A 20,453-nucleotide genomic window follows, 5' to 3' on the forward strand; every position below is an offset into this window, starting at 1 on the left:
ACTGCAAAAGTACTTAATTGACTTTAAAGTGCTTTGAGACATCCTGTGGTCATGAAAGTTGTTATAAAAAAGCAAGTGTTTCTTTTATATAACAGTCATTTTAAGTCTTTTACCATTAAATTGCTCGTCTGTCCAAACCAGTTGTTGTGCATTTTAAAATTTATATAATTTTTTCCAGTAAACTTCCTTCTGTAACTGATCTCCGATTGGCTTGACCGTCTCTGCCAGTTTCCAGACTGTCACCTGTGGTAATGGCCAGATAATTTGTTTGTGTGAAGTTGATTGAGGGATAAATATTGGCCGGGACACCAGGGAGAGCTCCCCTGCTCTTCTTCAAAATAGTGCAATGGGTTTTTTATGGCTACCTGAGAGGGCGGACAGGACATCAGGTTAACATCTCATCTGAAAGATGGCACCTCCGACAGTGCAGCACTCCCTCACAGTACTGTACAGAAGTGGCAGCCTTGATTTTTATGCTCAAGTCTGGGAAGGAAACTTGAACCCACAACCTTCAAGTTTGAGTGCTACCAACTCAGCCACAGCTGCCACTGTAAAAAAAACTGTCACCTTCCTGAACAAGAATCAAACATGGGGAACAGTGTAGAGAATGCTGAATTCTAACCACTCGAGTACCAGGGAACTTATGGATGAACACTCAGCACTGTGTTCAGGCCATTATTTTAACACAGGTATAATAAGTATTGCTGAAAATAGAGACATGTTGTTGAAGCTTTTCATCTTGCACTCATCAGGACAATCGGCAAGAATAACCAATGTAAGGGAAAACAACAACTTATACTGCACGTGAAAAGAGTGCTGATTGGTTGGCAAGTGAACTCTGGTAAAGGCATGGCCATGGAGAATGCACCAGTTTACGGTAACTGACAGTTAACTGCCGGGCTTTGTTTGAAATTTAAACCAGGTAGCGTGACTCTGATTGGTCAAGGCAATGCCCTGAGGAATGAAACAGCAAATGGCTGTCACTTATTTTGTTCGGCTGAAACAAGCACAATGTTTGTACATATTCCTTCTGTCTGCAAAGAACAGGGCCTTGTGTATTAATATATGTAGCTTCCAGTGCGTGCAAATGCGCCACACTGCGAGCCCTACTGACAATCTTAAATTGGTTGTCAGCGTAATTCGTAGCACTCTGTGGATTATTTAGCAAATGTTGTCCAATCGCAGAATCACATCTAATGTTGGATGCTGTATTTTGAGTTTTGCAAGCACAGGCTGGTTGGGTACAGCCTGTACCTTGCCAGTTGAGAAGCAGAAGGGATATGTTGTTTGATATGATCCGCCAGTCTTTGGGACTACAGCCTATATACCTAGCATCACACTGTCATTGAAATTCATATATCACATTACTCATTTGTGTGATAGGCAGGATGTCTTTTGGCTTGACGGCAGCATCCTGTTAGTGGCGAACACCAGACGTGTTGCTACTGCATAGTTGCAGCGTGAAACAGCTAGCTTCACCTGTTGCTCAAATTTTTGGGATACATTATTATATTATATTTTATATTTTATTATATTTAGAGATACAGCACTGAAACAGGCCCTTCGGCCCACCGAGTCTGTGCCGACCAAGAACCACCCATTTATACTAACCCTACAGTAATCCCATATTCCCTACCACCTACCTACACTAGGGGCAATTTACAATGGCCAATTTACCTATCACCTGCAAGTCTTTGGCGGTGGGAGGAAACCGGAGCACCCGGCAAAAACCCACATGGCCACAGGGAGAACTTGCAAACTCCACATAGGCAGTACCCAGAATTGAACCCAGGTCCCTGGAGCTGTGAGGCTGCGGTGCTAACCACTGCGCCACTGTGCCACCCTTCCAGGGTAATTTGAGGTGGACTGGCACTTTTCAGGGCCGAAAAAGATGTCCTTTGGTCCGTTCATAAGCATGCGCGATGTATTGATGTAAAGGCCTGCTACCCAACCCGACCCCAACAGGATCTGACGGCACGTGTCGGGTTCTGGCCAGGTCATGTCGGGCTTCCGGCTCCGGCATTCGGACCGGGGTCAGGTTTCCTTTGCACACCTTTACACCAATGTACCACTTAAGGAAGCCGTAAATATTTGCGCTACAGCACTACATCGTGGCAATCTAGACCCACCACCATTGTGTGAATCAGTATTCATTGAACTTATGAACTCGGCAACTTGTGCAGTTGAGTTCAGTTTTAACGACACCATGTATGCCCAAACAGATGGTGTTGCCATGGGATCCTCTCTAGGCTCAGCTCTCACAAACATCTTTGTTGGATTCCATGAGAAATGTGCCTTTGATGGAATGAAACTTAACCTCTCACCTCTTGCATATTTCCGATGTGTAGATGATACGTTTGCTATATTTGAATCCGCAGCTGCATGCAATAATTTCGTTGCACGTCTTAATGGGCTCCATCCTGTGCTCAGATTCACCTTTGAAATGGAGCTGTCAAATGAGCTCTCTTTCCTTGTCATACTAATTGAGAAATCTGTTAAGGAGTTCTCTATCACAGTCTACCGAAAACCTGTCTTCACTGGTCAATACACACGTTGGGATTCTTAAAGTTCCACACACTATAAGATTGGCCTTATCGGAAACCTCATAAATAGGGCCTGAGACATTTGCTCACCATGCAAGCTTGATGCTGAAATAGGGCGAATCAAAGACATCCTTCGTGACAATGGCTACCCTGATCAGATCATTTCTCGCTGCAAATCATGCAAACTTATGAATGGGCCTAAGGCTGTCATTTTCAGCCATGAAAAGTGCCCAGACTACCTCAAATTACCCTGGAAGGGTAATGTATCCCAAAAAATTTGAGCAACAGGTGAAGCTAGCTGTTTCACGCTGCAACTATGCAGTAGCAACACGTCTGGTGTTCGCCACTAACAGGATGCTGCCGTCAAGCCAAAAGACGCCCTGCCTATCACACAAATGAGTAATGTGATATATGAATTTCAATGACAGTGTGATGCTAGGTATATAGGCTGTAGTCCCAAAGACTGGCGGATCATATCAAACAACATATCCCTTCTGCTTCTCAACTGGCAAGGTACAGGCTGTACCCAACCAGCCTGTGCTTGCAAAACTCAAAATACAGCATCCAACATTAGATGTGATTCTGCGATTGGACAACATTTGCTAAATAATCCACAGTGTGCGAAGAACTGCACTGACAGAATTTAAGATTGTCAGTAGGGCTCTCAGTGTGGCGCATTTGTACGCACTGGAAGCATCTTGTATTAATACACAGGGCCCTGTTCTTTGCAGACAGAAAGAATATATTTTTACATGTTTTTACAATGTTTTTACATTGCGCCTGTTTCAGCTGAACAAAATAAGTGACAACCATTCGCTGTTTCATTCCTCAGGGCAATGCCTTGACCAATCAGAGTCAAGCTGCCTGGTTTAAATTTCAAACAAAGCTTGGCAGTTAACTGTCAGTCACTGTAAACTGGTGCATTCTCCATGGCAACACCTCTACCAATCAGAGTTCACTTGCCAACCAATCAGTACTCTCCTCTCATGTGTTATAAGTTGTTTTCCGTTACATTGATTATTCTTGCGATTGTCCTGATAAGTGCAAAACGAAAAGCTTCAAAAACATGTCTCTATTTTCAACAATTCTCAAGTTCTGTACTACTAAACTACTAGTGGTGTAAGTTTATTTTTAAATGGAATAACAGATTTATTAGAACTGCCAGTATAGGAATGACATAGGCTGTTAGCAGTCATTTCTAGCATGTAGTTCAACCCGGCTTTCTCTGTAAGACCTAGATTAAATTTTCCTATCTGCTATTGGATGGAAACTAAGAGGCTGCAATTTCAGGAATTGTACTTCTTGCAGGTGTCACTCCATATCGAGATCATCTGATTTCAGAATCAACCCTTGTGTATTTAACTTTCTTTGGATTGTTTCCCTGGAGGATTTACCAGAATTTGAGAGTTGTTTGATCAACAGAATGATTAAAAGCCAGTTGATTAGGAACTTCACACTAGCAAGAAAATAATGAACACAATGGAGGGGATAAAACCTGACAAACGAATTTGATCTGCTCTGTCTGATCAGCTAGTTCTAGTTAAAAAGGAATGGAATGTGTTCTATAGACTTGGCTACATCGGAGTAGATACAAACAGAATTCAAGTATCATTGTTTGGTTACTATGATGCCCTTACAGAGATAAGAACCAACTTCCAAGCTAGTGGTTGCCTCCTGATATCTGCAATAATTAAGCAGGCAGAGATAAATGTCAACATCTGTATGCGTGTGGTGACGCAGAAGTGAACCTACAGCTATCATAAAAGAAAACAAATAACTAATGATTCTCAGGTTTACATGCTCAAGATGCCAGCAGTCTCTTCATTAACTCTGACTGAACAGCCAAAGAGTTGGTGCTCAGCCCTTTCCTGTAAGGCCTCCTGGGTATATCTGTACTTTCAATGAGCAATTTCTCCAGTTGGTGCTTTAGCCTTTGTTGGATTAGTCCACTGATTGTACTGGCTGCTTCTACTGCAAAGTGTCGATGTGTAAATACTGGAGCAGAAGTACATTGGACTCAGAATTTTAATGCACAAAATTGAGTGGGTTTTGGTTGGCTGGCATGTAAAAATGTAAAGAATTTGAAACCCTACCCCAACATGCCTTCAACCCTCCCTTTTCCTGTTTTAACAGAGGCAGGATAGGGATGCGGGCAGCCATCCTGCTCCCAGGCCAGTTAGTCATTTAAATATTGTAATGAATTGTGTGCCTGAGAATTAACTACCATTTTACCCTGGCTGGCCCTGATTCCTGAGGTTTGATCTCCCTCATGACCCTTCCAATCTCCCATTCCAAATTCTTCTGACCTCCTTCCCTGAACCTTTCAATCTCCCCCTCCCAACCCTTCCGATCTACCCCCACCCCCAGCCCCTCGCTATCCCAGCGTCGACCCTTCCAATCTTCCCCCACAACCAACCCTTCCGACCTTCACCGTGCCCCTTCTGGTCTCCCTCACAACTCTTCTCATCTCCCCCCCCCCCCCCCCACACCCCACCATCCCACCCTCAACCCTTCTTATCTTCCCCCACTGACACCAACCCCATTTCTTTCTGAGTCACTTCTGATCTTCCCCTCCCTCCTCTCTGCTCCCAGGCTGTGGCCTGTTGCTGAAGGCCTACTCGCCCAACAGCCTGCCCACCTGCCAATCTAGCTGGCTGCAGCCAGGAATCGGAGACAAAAAGTATTATTCTTGTTCTGCAATTAAATTTAGCAAGAATTGGGGGAAACTTGTCCTTCTGCATTTCTTGACCTCAACACAGTCGCCCCCACCCTATCCCCCACCACGCCAATCCTTCCTGTCTTGAGCTAATATCCAGTGACAGGCCTCGATCCCCACACATGCTCTAGGATTCTCCAAATGCAGGTTAACTGAGCCTGCTCCTCGAGGAGGCAGCAATCCAGTATAAGCACGGTAATCAGGTACTAGTTCTTGACCTCGCACCTCACATTCCTATCCATTTGCTGATTGGGTGCCGAAAGAAATCTGGTGGTGGTTCTGAGGCCTGTGATGATCCTGGGTGACTGGGGTTGGGGAGGGGATGGAGGGTGGCGGTGGGCGCAGGGAACCCGAAGATTCACAGAGGTAAGAAAGTTCAGAAATCCCCTCTGCCCCCGGATAATCTTTGGGCCACAATTCCCAGCATCCAGGAGAGTGTCTGCAAGGTCTCTCTGACTAGCAGCTTTTGCCCCTGTTGCTACCCCACTGATCTTAAAGCGAGGCCTTCTTGCTAGGAAGGCCTGGAGAGGTCATTGGGCTCTCAGGTATTTGAAATCTGCAATATACTTGCTCTGATCTTGTAGCTTTCATAGTGTTCTGTTCTTTTGCAGCATCATCTTACCTGCGGTTCACCGTTCCCATTAACTGAAACCATGTTCTGTGCAAAAGGAGTTGAGGCAGACAGCTGCAAAGGTAAGTCTTTCTTTTGTCCTCCTTCCTTCAATTTTCTCCTCTGCTCTCTTCTGAAGGTATTGACTCTTTGCTGGGATGGAGCTGCACAGACATCCTGTGCCTCACACAAGCAGCCATTCACAATGGCCAAGGAGATTATTCACCGACAAGCTCTTATAACCAACGTCAATGTTCATCTATGTGCACGCACACACATTCTCACATGCACACTGACATGCACACATCCAGCGGGAGCACAGGATAGCAAACAGGAGTGAAACAATGGCTGATTTTCCATTCCCTAACCTAGGGGTCCTGCAGCAAACAGTAGTGTCCCATCGTTGCTCTGGTTAAAATCAGCTCAATCAACTCAGACTGGGAATATTCCTGTAATAAGGGCAAAATACTGCAAATGCTGGAACTCTGAAATGAGAACAGAAAGTGCTGGAAATACTCAGCAGGTCAGGTAACATCTGTGGAGAGAGAAACAGAGTTAACGGTTCAGGTCTGTGACCTTTCATGTGAACTGGTAAACGTTAGAAATGTAACAGTCTTTGAGCAAGTGAAAAGGGGGGAGGGGAGGGGAGGGGGGGGAAGAACAAAAGGGAAGGTCTGTGATAGGACGAAGGGGGAGATGTTAAATGACAGAGATGTCATGGAATTGAAGGCAAATGGAGTGCTAAATAGTTGTAGTAAAAGACAAAGCATTTGTTCAGAGAGAGTGGTATGGCAGAATAATGAACAGCTCTGTCTGAAAGCAAAAACACACAAAAAAAAGTTTAAGACTAGCACATGGTTAAAAATAAGTAATAAAATCAAATAAAAATATAAAATTAAAAATAATAAATTAATAACGGGGCTCATGGTCTGAAATTATTGAATACAATATTGAGTCCAGAAGGCTGTAAAGTGCCTAATCGGAAGATGAGGTGTTGTTCCTCAAGTTTGCCTTGAAATATTAGAAATATTCCTAGCTTCTCACTGCATTCAGTCTCTGAGCTACTGGGTGAAGCCTACAAAGATAAAGTTTAAAATATGTAATCAGTGATATACAGACCTTCAAGGTTTTGGACACCCTGTTGTTGCTCAGTTGCCTGACAGCCACCATATTTTCACTGACTCCCAACAGTGCCATTATGTAGAAGGAACCTAACTCTGCCAATTCCCTTGGTTACAAGTTGACTAAAAGGGTTGCTTCCCCAAAAACAATATATGGAAAAGAAAATCCCTCAAACTGATCTCCTGCTGTTCAGCTGAAAGAAAAAGAAAGACTTGCATTTATATAGCACCTTTCATAACCACCAGATGTCTCAAAGCATTTTACAGCCAATGACCAGATAATCTGTTTTTGTGATGTTGATTGAGGTACAAATATTGGCTAAGACATCAGGAATAACTCCCCTGCTCTTCTTCAAAATAGTGCCCTGAGGTCTTTTATATCCACCCGGGCAAGCAGATGGGGCCTTGGTTTAACGTCTCATGTGAAAGACGGCACCTCCGACAGCGCAGCACTCCTTTAGTACTGCACTAGAGTGTCAGCCTTGATTGCTGTGCTCAAGCCCTGGAGTGGAACTTGAATCTGGAACCTTGAGACTTGGAGGTGAGAGTGCTACCAACTGAGCCACAGCATAGCAGTTGGTACATGTGTATCTTTTTAATGCCATTTTTATCCCTTGGATCTTCCCATACAATGAGAAATCAATGTGCAATCTTCTGCTCGGCCAGTGCTGCCCTAAAACCCAGTCACTAAGATGCACTTATACTACAAGTTTAGTAATGTTGAGAAGCAGTTTTGCTTTTGTGCTCATGCTAAACTTGTGAAGCGTACATCAGGTATTAAGGCTCAAACTGACTCTGAAGCAAAGTCATGCAAATATCTCCCACTACCGCACCACCACCCACCCCCTGAACTCCCTGCCCCCCACCACCTCCAGTGAGTATCAGTTTGCTTCACTTTAGTGTCAGGTTGAGTCTTGATCTGGAGACTGTATAACTGCAGTATCAGTGTAGAGTTTTTTTTCATTTGTTCACGGGATATGTGCATCGCAGGCAAAGCCACCATTGGATGCCCATCCCTAATTGTTCTTGAGAAGGTGAGCTGCCTTCTTGAACTGCTGCAGTCCATGTGGGGTAGGTACATCCACAGTGCTGTTAGGAAGGGAGTACCAGGATTTTGACCCAGCGAAAGTGAAGGAACGGTTCCAAGTCAGGATGGCATGTGGCTTGGAGGGGAACTTGCAGGTGGTGGTGTTCCCATGCATTTGCTGCCTTGTCCTTCTAGGTGATAGAGCTTGTGGGTTTGGAAGGTGCTGTTGAAGGAGCCTTGGTGAGTTGCTGCAGTGTATCTTCTAGATGGTCCACACAGCAGGCACTGTCCAATGTCTTTTCACCAATGCTACAGCTGGAATGTGGATGCTTTCAAAGAGGTGAATGAATGCAGCACACATTGATTTTCCTTGCTGCCTCAATGTGGTAAAACTGCGAGTGTCTGCTTGGTACTCCAAAGTGGTGGCATTAGAATCTCAGTGCATGCATTGTTACACTGATTCCCCACACTCTGCACCTCACTACCACTAAGTTTACTCGAAAGTTAAGCAAAGCACATCTATAGAAGCGACTCAGATCAGGTAGAAGACAAAGGCCTGAATCTGATATTGCACTTAAAAGATAAAGGCTTTCTTACACAAAGATACCTTACAACATGCATCCATTGTTATAGCAGTCTGGAAACCAATTTCAATCATGGATTGAGCAAAAACAAGTACTATTGTGCACCACTACAGAGTGCCAAGGCACAGGATCATCAAAACTCCCAAATTCAACCAAGTATATTTTCAGGGGAAAGTGTCAAATGATGAACAGCATGAGGTCAAATGGAAGGGCAAGTAAGTACCTGCCTCCTTTGTGGAGTTCCCGACATTCAGTCCAGTTCTAATCACCACACTGTAGGAAGGGTGTGAGGGTCCTTGAGAGGGTGCAGAGGAGATTTACCAGAATGGTTCCAAGGATGGGAGATTTTAGTTAGGTTGGAAATGCTGGGGTTGTTCTCTCGGGAGCAAAGGAGATTTGATAGAGATGTGCAAGATTATGACAGGCTTAGGTAAGTTAGACAAGAAAAGCTGCTCTCATTAACAGATGGTACTAGGACGAGGGGACACAAATTGAAGATGTTGGGTAAGGGATGCAGGGGATGTAAGGAAGAACTTTTTTTTACACAGCAGGTGGTAATGACCTGGAAATCGCTGCCCACGAGGGTGGTGGAAGCAGAGACAATCAATGATTTCAACAGGAAATTGGATGGGCACTTGACGGAAATAAACTTACAGGTCTACAGGGATCAAGTGGGGGAATGGGATGGACTGGATTGCTCTACGGAGAGCCGGCGTGGACTCGATGGGCCGAATGGCCTCCTTCTGTGCCATAAATGACTCTACGACTCTATCACATACATTGAACTATATATGTCCACACCATGATAGCCTTATGGATGCCATCTGGTGAATGCTTTTGTTTTAACAGAATTATTGAGGTATTGTTAATGACCAGTGGATTTTGTTTGGTTGGGTCACTATAGTTTTGTAAGCTTCCATATGCAAGTGCCTGGGCTATTCGATGTGGTAAGTGTGTTAGCCAACTGTTGCAAGTCAGACAAAAAAAAGGTTCTGGAGACCTATGGCTCTAGGTTTCCTCTCCCCCATTGCTCCCTTTACATTGCCTTAGGATTTCCTTGGGCTTTCTCCTTAGAGGTGGTGAGTGTTTGCACCAATAACAGATGCAGGTAAAGCATGGGTATGCCACTGAGGTGAGTTGGGATTTTTCCTCAACACTGGAAGGGCACCCATTTTGAGGGGTGGCCACACCAGCAAAGACGCAAGGTTCAAAGAGAAGTGCCTCTTTTTCTTTCAGGGACAAGGATGAGGAAGGAGGCATTTCTAGATCTGGTTCTAGGGAATGAGGTGGGACAATGGATCAAGTATCAGTAGGGGACCACTTAGGGGAGAGTGCTCATAGTATCATGAGGTTTAGGTTAGCTATAGAAAAGGAAAGGGAGAAATCCAGTGCAAAAATAATTTAATTGGGGGAGGGAGACAGAAAGAGGAAACTACAGGCCAGTTAGCTTAACATCTGTCTTAGGGAAAATGTTAGAAGCTATTATTAAAGATGTTATAGCAGGGCATTTAGAAAAATTCAAGGTAATCAGGCAGAGTCAACATGGTTTTATGAAAGGAAATCATGTTTAACCAATTTGTTGGAGTTCTTTGAGGGAGTTACATGTGCTGTGGATAAAGGGGAACAGGTGGATGCATTGTACTTAGATTTCCAGAAGGCATTTGATAAGGTGCCACATAAAAGGTTATTGCAGAAAATAAAAGCTCATGGTTTGGGGGGTAACATATTGGCATGGATAGAAGATTGGTTAGCTAACAGGAAACAGAGAGTAGGCATAAATGGGTCATTTTCTGGTTGGTAATATGTAACGAGTGGTGTGCCACAGGGATCTGTGCTGGGGCCTCAACTTTTAACAATTTATATCAAAGACTTAGATGAAGGGACCAAAGGTATGGTTACTAAATTTGCTGATGACACAAAGATAGGTAGGAAAGTAACTTGTGAAGAGGACATAAGGAGGCTACAAAGGGATATAGATAGGTTAAGTGAGTGGGCAAAAACCTGGCAAATGGAGTATAATGTGAGAAAGTGGGAAATTGTCTACTTTGGCAAGAAGAATAAAAAAGAAGCATATTATCTAAATAGTGAGAGATTGCAGAGCTCTGAGATGCAGAGAAATCACAAAAGACTAGTATGCAGGTACAGCACGTACTTTGGAAAGCTAATAGAATTTTATCGTTTATCGCGAGGGGAATTGAATACAAAAGTAGAGAGGTTATGCTTCATTTGTACAGGGCATTGGTGAGAACACATCTGGAGTACTGTGTACAGTATTGGACTCTTTATTTAAGGATGTAAATGCATTAGAGGCAGTACAGAGAAGGTTTACTGGACTAATACCTGGAATGGGTGGGCTGCCTTACGAGGAAAGATTGGACAGGCCAGGCTTGTATCCGCTGGAATTTGGAAGAGTAAGAGGTGATTTGATTGAAACATATAAGATTCTGAGGGGGCTTGACAGGGTGGATGTGGAAAGGATGTTTCTCCTTGTGGGAGAATCTCGAACTAGGGGTCACTGTTTAAAAATAAGAGGTCGCCCATTTAAGACAGAGATGAGGAGAAATGTTTTCACTCAGAGGGTCGTGAGTCTTTGGAATTCTCTTCCTCAAAAGGCGGTGGAAGCAGAGTCTTTGAATATTTTTAAGGCAGAGGTAGATAGATTCTTGATAAGCAGGGGGGGTGAAAGGTTACCGTGGGTAGGTGGAAATGTGGAGTAATCAGTTCAGCCATGAACTTATTGAATGTCGGAGCAGGCTCGAGGTTTCAAGTGGCCTACTCCTGCTCCTAATTTGTATGTTCGTAAGCAAGGGTGGAAATTGTGGAGACATTGTTCACAATCCTCCAATTCATCTTATAGGGGTGGTGCCAGAGGACTGGAGAGTTGCAAATGTTATACCCTGGTTCAAAAAATAGAATAAGGGCAAGCCCAGCAACTACAGGCCAGTTAGTTTAACCTTGGTGGCGGGAAAGCTTTTAGAAATGATAATCTGGGACAAAATTAACAGTCACACGGACAAATGTGGATTAATTAAGGAAAGCCAGCATGGATTTGTTAAGGGCAAATCGTGTTTAACTAACTTGGTTGAGTTTTTCGATGAAGTAACAAAGAGGGTTGAAGAGGGTAACGCAGTTGATGTGGTGTACATGGACTTTCAAAAGGCATTTGATAAAGTGCCACATAATAAGCTTGTCAGCAAAGTTGAACCCCATGGAATAAAAGGGACAGTGGCAGCATGGATATGAAGTTGGCTGAGTGACAGGAAACAGTGAATGGTTGTTTTTGGACTGGAGGAAAGTATATAGTTGGACTCCCCAGGGGTTGGTGTTGGGACCCTTGCTTTTCTTGATCTATATTAATGACCTGGAGTTGGATGTTCAGGGCACAATTTCAAAATTTGCAGATGATGCAAAACTTGGAAGTATTGTGAAATGTGAGAAGGACAATGATAGATTTCAAGAGGACATGGAAAGGCTGATGGAATGGGCACATGGCAGATGAAATTTAATGGAGAGATATGTGAGGTGATTCATTTTGTTAGGAAGAACAAGGTAATACAAAATAAAGGATACAATTCTAAAGGAGGTGCAGGAGCAGAGGGACCTGGGGGTATATGAGCAGAAATCATTGAAGGTGGCAGGGTTGAAAAAACAGTTAATATGTCATATGGGATCCTGGTCTTTATAAATAGAGGCATAGAGTACAAAACGTTATGTTGAACCTTTATAAAGCGCTGGTTCAGCCTCAAATGGAGTACTGTATCCAATTCTGGGTTCTACACTGTAGGAAGGCAGTGAAGACATTGGAGAGGGTGCAGAAAAGATTTACAAGAAAAGTTCCAGAGATGAGAGATAACAAAAAGAGTTACGGGGATAGATTGGAGAAGCTGGAGCTGTTCTCTTGAGAGAAGATTGAAAAGGGAATAAAAACAGAAAGTGGCGGAAATACTCATCAGGTCTGGCAGCATCTGTGGAGAGAGAAGCGGAGTTAACGTTTCAGGTCTGGGACCTTTCATCAGAATTGGCAATGGTTAGAAATGTAATAGGTTTTAAGCAAGTGAATGGGCTGGGGTGGGTGAGGGGTTGGGGGGAAGAGAACAAAAGGGAAGGTGTGTGATAGGGCAGAGGGCAGGAGAGATTAAATGACAAAGAAGGCTGTAGAGTGCCTAATTGAAAGATGAGATGCTGTTCCTCGAGCTTGTGTTGATGTTCACTGGAACACTGCAGCAGGCCAAGGACAGAAATATGGGCATGAGAGTAGGGTGGTGAGTTGAAATGGCAAGCAACCAGAAGCTCAGGATCATGCTTTCACACTGAGCAGAGGAACACCTTCCAGACTCAACATTGAGTTCAACAATTTCAGAGCATGACTGGCCTTTTAAAAAAAAAATGTTATTGCTTTACTTTGTTTTCTTTTTAACCATGTGCCTGCCTTAAACTTGGTTTCTCATGTTGTGCTTTTGGACAGAGCTGCTCATTATTCTATCGTTAACACTCTCTCTGGACTAATGCTTTGTCTTTCACCTGTAACGTTAACTCTGTTTCTCTCTCCACAGATGCTGCCTGACCTGCTGAGTATTTCCAGCACTTTCTGTTTTTATTTCAGATTTCCAGCACCTGCAGTATTTTATTTTTATATAAGTTTGAAAGGGGATTTAATAGAGGTGTTTAAAATCACAAGAGGTCTGGACAGAGTAGATAGAGAGAAACTGTTCCCATTGGTAGGGTTGAGAACCAGAGGACACCAATTTAATATGAATAGCAAAAGAAGCAACGGCATGAGAAAAACCTTTTTTTTACGCAGCGAGTGGTTCGGATCTGAAATGCACTGCCTGAGAGTGTGGTGGAGGCAGATGCAATCATGGCTTTCAAAATGAAATTGGATAATTATCTAAAGAGAAAAAAATTGCAGGGCTACAGGGAAAAGGCAGGTGATTGGGACTAGCTGAGTAGCTCTTACAGAGCGCCAGCACAGAAACGACGGGCTAAATGACTTCCTTCTCTGCTGTAACCATTCTATGATGCTATGATTGGTGCAGGAGGCCTTCCTGGCACCTGGGGCAGGAGGGGGCAGGGTGGAGATCATCCCTTAGATCTTCATTGGGATTTGGATTGATCAGACTCACTGTGTGTAGCAACTCCTGAGGTATTGGTGGCTGAAGTTTGACTATTTCCCTAACTGACTTTGGCAGGAGATTCTGGGGGACCCCTAGTCATGGAGAGAAACCAACGGTGGATCCAGGTATTTGATCTCGGCTTTTTCTGTTTGCCAAAGCATGAAATATTTAAAAATGATCAGCAATCGATTCCATGCATATACTGCAAATTCCATCCAAGTCAATATTTGGTTTAATTTATTTTTAAATACAGTCTGATTCTCTTAATTCAAAGTCATAATTCAAATAAGATGTTTCTTTACACTCCTTTATGTTGTAATTTAATTTTTTATTTAGTTCTAATTACTGGATAATTACATTTTTGTACAGAAAATGATTGGATTAACAGGAGTAGGCCATATGCTCGTCGAGCTGAGGAATATCACTCCTCTTGAATAAAACATATTTGAATACTTTGCATCCAATGTTAGCATGAAGCACACCCAGGTCAAGTATTTCCCAGTCAGGTGAATGGTATGGCCATCCTTCTCTGCCCATCACACCCTCAGATAGGCAATAATATTGCAACAATGAAAGTGTGCATCTTCATTTCCCATACTAGTCATTCTTGGAATCAAAGCCAGTACTCAATGTGAGAACCATTCTTTTCCACGAATGCCGAATCAGGGAATCAACCTAATAGATGTAAGGATTCCATAGTCACATGTGCTATGAAGCATTGTGCTCTCACATTAACATACCTCACACATACCTAGTTCTTAGTACCCACTGTGTTATTTCAAGGGAATGATGAGTGGGACCAGGCCCTGTAGAAAGAGAGGTAAAGTCAGAGATGGAGACTCAACTTAGGCCACACTCATCTCCAAGCAGCTGGTCTCAGGACCTTTTTTAAAATTCTTTCATGGGATGTGGGCGTCACTGGCAAGGCCAGCATTTGTTACCCATCCCTAATTGCCCTTGAGAAGGTGGCTGTGAGCCACTGCAGTCCATGTGGTGTAGGTACATCCACAGTGCTGTTAGGAAGGGAGTTCCAGGATTTTGACCCAGCGACCGTGAAGGAACGACGATATTGTTCCAGGTCAGGATGGTGTGTGGCTTGGAGGGGAACTTGCAAGTGGTGGTGTTCCCATGCATCTGCTGCCCTTGTCCGTCTAGGTGGTAGAGGTTGCAGATTTGGAAGGTGCTGTCAAAGCAACAGGTGAGAACAGGTCATCGGTCTGTTCTCTTAGCTGGAGATGGCATTTGAAGACCCAAGAGAGAAGTGGGGAGGAAATACCTTGAAAGCAGAGTGTCTGATCCTTGACAAAGGAAGAGAAACATACTTACCGGTATCCTCAGTGTTAGTTACAGATACACCGAGCTAACATGCAACTCTTCTGACACATCCACAGGTCGGCATCAACAGCTTTGGAAGAATGACTGTTTGTGGAGTGAACTTCATGGGGTTTTATAGCCGCGTGCCCAAACTGATGGGCTGGATTAAAGAGAGAGTCACAGACCTGGAGTATCAATAAACAGTCAACAGCACCAATACAGACTGAATGTGCCATGAGCATTTGAATCTCAAACCAGGTGTTCAGTAAGCTGGGCATTCCTGACAAAAGGCTGAGCATCTCAGCTATACAACTCAATGTCGACATTTTGCAAAGTATTAAATAGTACTAGTTAAAGATTACAGCCTAAACATTACTGTTGGTGATATTGGTGTGCAAATATTTATAGGATCAACTGTTTTAACACAAATATTAATTAGTGTATTTTAAGTGTGTTGATACTTCCATTAAGACAGCAGTCAGAGCGTTTTGTACAGTGTGTTACACATTCATCCATTGAGATTAGCAAGTCTTGAAAAAGCTTAACCTGAAAAAAATCTTGCAGTATTGATTGAAATATTCCAATCAGATTGATGAGAATCATTTAAAGAAGAAACCATTCAGTCCTTCATGTCTATCAGTACTACCTCTAGAACACTGACAGACACAGTACATGGAGCTGTCTGCATCAATACCAATTCCTTGCCTTTTCCCCTTATCCCTTATCCATTATCCTTTATATTCTCCCCTGTTCAATTCACTTCCAAATTATGTTAATTCTGTAATTCAGTATCCACTTGTGGTAATGCATTCGATGTTCTAATAACCCTCTGCATTTCTTCTGCCTTCTTCCTTTGTGCTTTCTGTGAGAGTCCAGGGTCTATTCAACCTTTTTATATTTGTTGGTCAGGAGAAATAATTTTTCACTATTTACCCTCTTAAACGCTTTCATCTGGTTAGGCTCCAACTGGAATATTGTGTCCAGTTCTGGTCACCACACTTCAGGAAGGAGAGGGTGCAGAGAAGATTAACCAGAATGGTTCCAGGGATGGAGAAATTTAGTTACAAGGTTAGGTTAGAAAAGCTGGGTTTGTTCTCCTTACAACAAAGATTGAAGGGAGATTTAATAGAAGTGTACAACATTATGACAGGCTTAGGTAAGTTAGACAAGGAAAAGCTGTTCCCAATAACAAATGGTACAAGGACTCGGGAGCACAGATTGAAAGTTTTGGGCAAAAGATGCAGGGGGAATATGAGGAAGCACTTTTTTACGCAGCGGATGATGGTGACCTGGAACTCGCTGCCCACAAGGGTGGTGGAAGCAGAGATGATCACTGACTTCAAGAGGAAGTTGGATGGCCACCTGAGAGAAATAAACTTGCAGGGCTATGGGGAGTGGGACTGACTGCATAGCTCCATGGAGAGCTGGCATGGACTTGATGGGCTGAATGGCCTTCTTCGTAAATGACTCTATAATTTTGAAAACCTCCATTAGATCCACTTCTCCAATTTTTTCGAACTTTTCTACGTAACTGTAATCTCTCATTCTTGGTATCATTCTCGTGAATCTTTGCTGTATTCCTTCCATGGTTCTAAAATCCATCATGTACTGGGATCCACAAGGCTACTTGCAATACTGCAAACTTGGCCTAATAATGTTTTGCACAAATTCAACATCATTTGCAGGTTAGGTTTCTCCAAGGTGAAAGGAAGAGTTTGAATGTGCAGTACAGCAATGTTCATTTTTGTACCATTTTGTTAAAAGGGCAATGGAGCCTTACTGTTCTCTTTTAAAAATGTAATCATTATACAAAGCTGTCTAGTTTCATGAATTTTCATAATTATCAAGGGTAAGATCTGGGAGGACCTACTGGCTGACCGTGTCAAAGGATTTAATCAACATAACATTAGATACAGTATGAGCAAAAGATCCCAAGTCCCAGGACTGGTCTGTGCTGAGCCAACTAGGCACCAATTGTAGTGCTGTGATAGACATTGGCAACTATGGATTGGGGTGTAGCTAAAGCTCCTAATTGGTATTTAACAACTCCTGCTGGTCTGTGTTAGTGTCAGTTTGTGTGTTTTGTGTTTATTTCTATTGGTGCAAATTCAAGCTCCCTCTTGTTGAGCTCCATGCTGTAAGATCAATAACTCCTCCAAGCCAATTCCTCTGATGACGTGATTGGTGCCTACTACGTACATAAAAACTATCAACTATAGGCAAAAAAACCCCAGAAGAATGTTAATGGCAATGACGGAGAGGAATTTCCATCCCAAGTTACTAAATAGGGGAAAAGCCCACTTGGTTCTAACAAGTTAGCTCTGAAAGAGCACTGTCATCACAGCGACCATAATATTTCCCAATTACAGTTGCATGTTTCATCATAAACTACATCACAAAAAGATCACCAAAGGTTAAGCACTGGTCTTTCACTCAGAACTGAGCTCAAATACAACCCACATGCCTGGGATAAAAGTCTCATTTGCATTCTGGCTTTTGTGGTCCCATGGATTTGGTAGTCACAATCCAGTTCCTAATGGGCATGTGTTTACAGCACAAAACTGCCTCTAATGGGCAGTCTGAGAGTTCTTGGTTCTGACATCAAGTACTGTACCTGCTAACACCCTTTCATGCATTATATTCAAATGGTCTGACCTCTGAAAGCCCATCAGTATTGGAGGCTCACATTCTCTTGGCTCTCATGAGCCACCATTCACTCGCCAATCAAATTTAAACATGTGTTACGATGGAGGCGGGAGGAGTGCACTGTTTATTCTACTTCCACTTCTCTTCAGGTCATAACATATATTTAAATTTTCCCACTTACCGATACGGTCAATCATATACTCTATTTTTTTCCACAATAAAACACACTAACCAGGTTTATTTAATGAATAACAAAATCATCAGTTTATTATAAAACAAGTCTTAACCAGTAATGAAGTAAAGCATAAACACACAAATCGAAATTCTAAAGTTCCCTTTTTTACCTTAGCCCCTCTCACACACACACACACCCTGGTTAACCGGAAAAATAAACCAGACTTTTGTTTAGAGCTCTGTTACAGACAAAAAAACTTGGACTGAATACTTGCTCATTCTTGAAGAAACAACAGATGGGATATGTTGTATTTGAAAACTGGAATACAGTCTGGCCTCTGAGTACACATAGACGGGTCACTGGGATCTTTTGGAACAGTTCTTTTCAGGCGGTGTTGAGAATTAATTTAGCAGACTTTTCTTCAAAGACAAGAGGCGAGATGAGCTGACACAGTGCACTCTTTAGAGTCTTTTAGAGAGATGCTGGAAAGCTGAGCTAGGTTGTGGTCTCTCCTTCCTTGGGAATTCTCTCCTTGGAAGTTCTTTTGTTTCTGCAGGCTTTTTAAAGAGATGGAACAGATTGGGTTAAGCTGAGGTTTTGTCCTTCAGTTTTTTTTTTAAACTCCAACCCCTTCTCAACAATTCATTCCCAACTCCAAACAATTCAAAAGTGAAACCAGAAACAGAAAATCTACCTTCTGATCTGTCACTTCTCTGCACACATCTTCCCCGTTACCAGAGTTTCTGTCCTATTTTTAATTTGAGTCATTTGATAGCCAGTAAATGTTGTTGTCAAACAAGTCCTTTCAGTGTTCTCTTGATGACCCTCTTGAAAAAAAACTGGTCCAACATTTCTTCAGTTTGACTACGAATTTTCAAAAAAATATTTTTAACAAAAACAGAAGCACTTTTGGAACACATATCAAATAGAGTCCCAGCAGGTCAGGCAGCATCTGTGTAGAGAGAAGCAAAGTTAACGTTTCAGGTCTGTGACCTTTCATCAGAACTGGCAAAGGTTAGAAAAGAACTAGGTTTTAAGTAAGTGAAGGGGAGGGGAGTGAGAGAGGGAACAAAGGGGTAGGTGTTTGATAGGGCAGAGGGAGATTAAATAACAAAGCTGTCCTGGGACAAAGGCAAAGCGTGTGTTAATGCTTGTGGTGAAAGACAAAGCATTAGTCCAGAGAGACTAGCCCAGAGCGGAATAATGAGCAGCTCTGACTACATGAAAGGCAGGCAAATGGTTAAAAAATAAAATATTTTTTAAAAGGCCATTCATGCTCTGAAGTTATTGAACTCAATGTTCAGACTGCAAGGCTGGAGATTGCCTAATCGAAAGATCAGGTGCTGCTCCTCGTGCTGGCGTTGATATTCACTGGAACACTGGAGCAGGCCAAAGATAGAAATGTTGGCATGAAAGCATTAGGGAGTGTTGAAATAGTAAGCAACCAGAAGCTCCGGGTCATGCTTTTGGACTGAGCAGGGGTGTTCAGCAAAGTGGTCACCTAATCTGCGTTTGGTCTCCCCAATTTAGAGGAGACCGCATTGTGAGCAGCGAATACAGTATACTAAATTGATAGAAGTGCAAGTAAATCACTGCTTTACCTGAAAGGAGAGTTTAGGGCCTTGGATAGTGAGGAGAGAGGAGGTAAAGGGACAGGTATTACACCTCCTGCGATTGCATGGCAAGGTGCCATGGGAAGCGGACGAGGTGTCAGGGTAATGGAGGAGTGGACTAGGGTGTCACGAAGGGAACGATTCCTTTGGAATGCTGACAAGGGAGGGGAGGGGAAGATGCATTTGGTGGTGGCATCACACTACAGGTGGCGGAAATGGTGAAGGATGATCCTCTGGATGTGGAGGCTGGTGGGGTGGAAAGTGAGGACAAGGGGAAGCTTGTCACAGTTCTGGGAGGAAGTGGAAGGTGTGAGGGCAGAAGTGCAGGAAATGGGCCGGACACGGTTGAGGGCCCTTTCAACCACAGTGGAGGGGGGGAATCCTCGGTTGAGGAAAAAGGAAGACTTATCAGAGGCACTGTTGTGGAAGGTTGCATCATCAGAGCAGATGCGTCGGAGACAGAGAAACTGGGAGAATGGAATGGAGCCCTTACAGGAGGCAGGAAGAAGTATAGTCGAGGTAGCTGTGGGAGTCGGTGAGCTTATAATGAATATTAGTAGACAGCCTATCCCCAGAGATGGAGACATGGACAGAAGGGTGGAAATTGAAAACAAAGTTGATAAAGTTTTCCAGTTCGGGGCGGGAGCAGGAAACGGCACCGTTACAGTCATCAATGTACCGGAAAAAGAATTGGGAAGGAGGCCTGAGTAGGACTGGAACAAGGAATGTTCGACATATTCCACAAAAAGAGGCATAACTAGGACCCATGTGGGTACCCAGAGCAACACCTTTTACTTGAAGGAAGTGAGTGGAGTTGAAGGAGAAGTTGTTCAATGTGAGAACAAGTTCAGCCAGGCGGAGGAGGGTGGTGGTGGATGGGGACTGGTTGGGCCTCTGTTCAAGGAAGAAGCGGAGAGCCCTCAAACCATCCTGATGGGGGACTTAAAAGGTTCCAAAATAGGTCATATAAGGTGAGAAGTTATAGAATTC

General features: G+C 43.3%; 1 protein-coding gene across 1 annotated transcript in view; it reads left to right on the forward strand.

Annotated features, from left to right (window-relative positions):
• LOC137346606 (complement factor B-like) overlaps positions 1-16,842 on the forward strand; it is a 79,214-nt gene extending 62,372 nt beyond the window's left edge. Inside the window, exons 16-18 of the mRNA XM_068010182.1 lie at positions 5,871-5,952; positions 13,791-13,840; positions 15,107-16,842. Of these exons, the coding sequence (XP_067866283.1) occupies positions 5,871-5,952; positions 13,791-13,840; positions 15,107-15,229 (255 nt within the window). The 3' untranslated portion in view covers positions 15,230-16,842. The remainder of the gene's footprint in view (positions 1-5,870; positions 5,953-13,790; positions 13,841-15,106) is intronic.
• The last annotated feature ends 3,611 nt before the right edge of the window (positions 16,843-20,453 follow it).

This window comes from Heterodontus francisci, chromosome 30 (genome assembly GCF_036365525.1).
Source record: "Heterodontus francisci isolate sHetFra1 chromosome 30, sHetFra1.hap1, whole genome shotgun sequence".
Classification (NCBI taxonomy): domain Eukaryota; kingdom Metazoa; phylum Chordata; class Chondrichthyes; order Heterodontiformes; family Heterodontidae; genus Heterodontus; species Heterodontus francisci.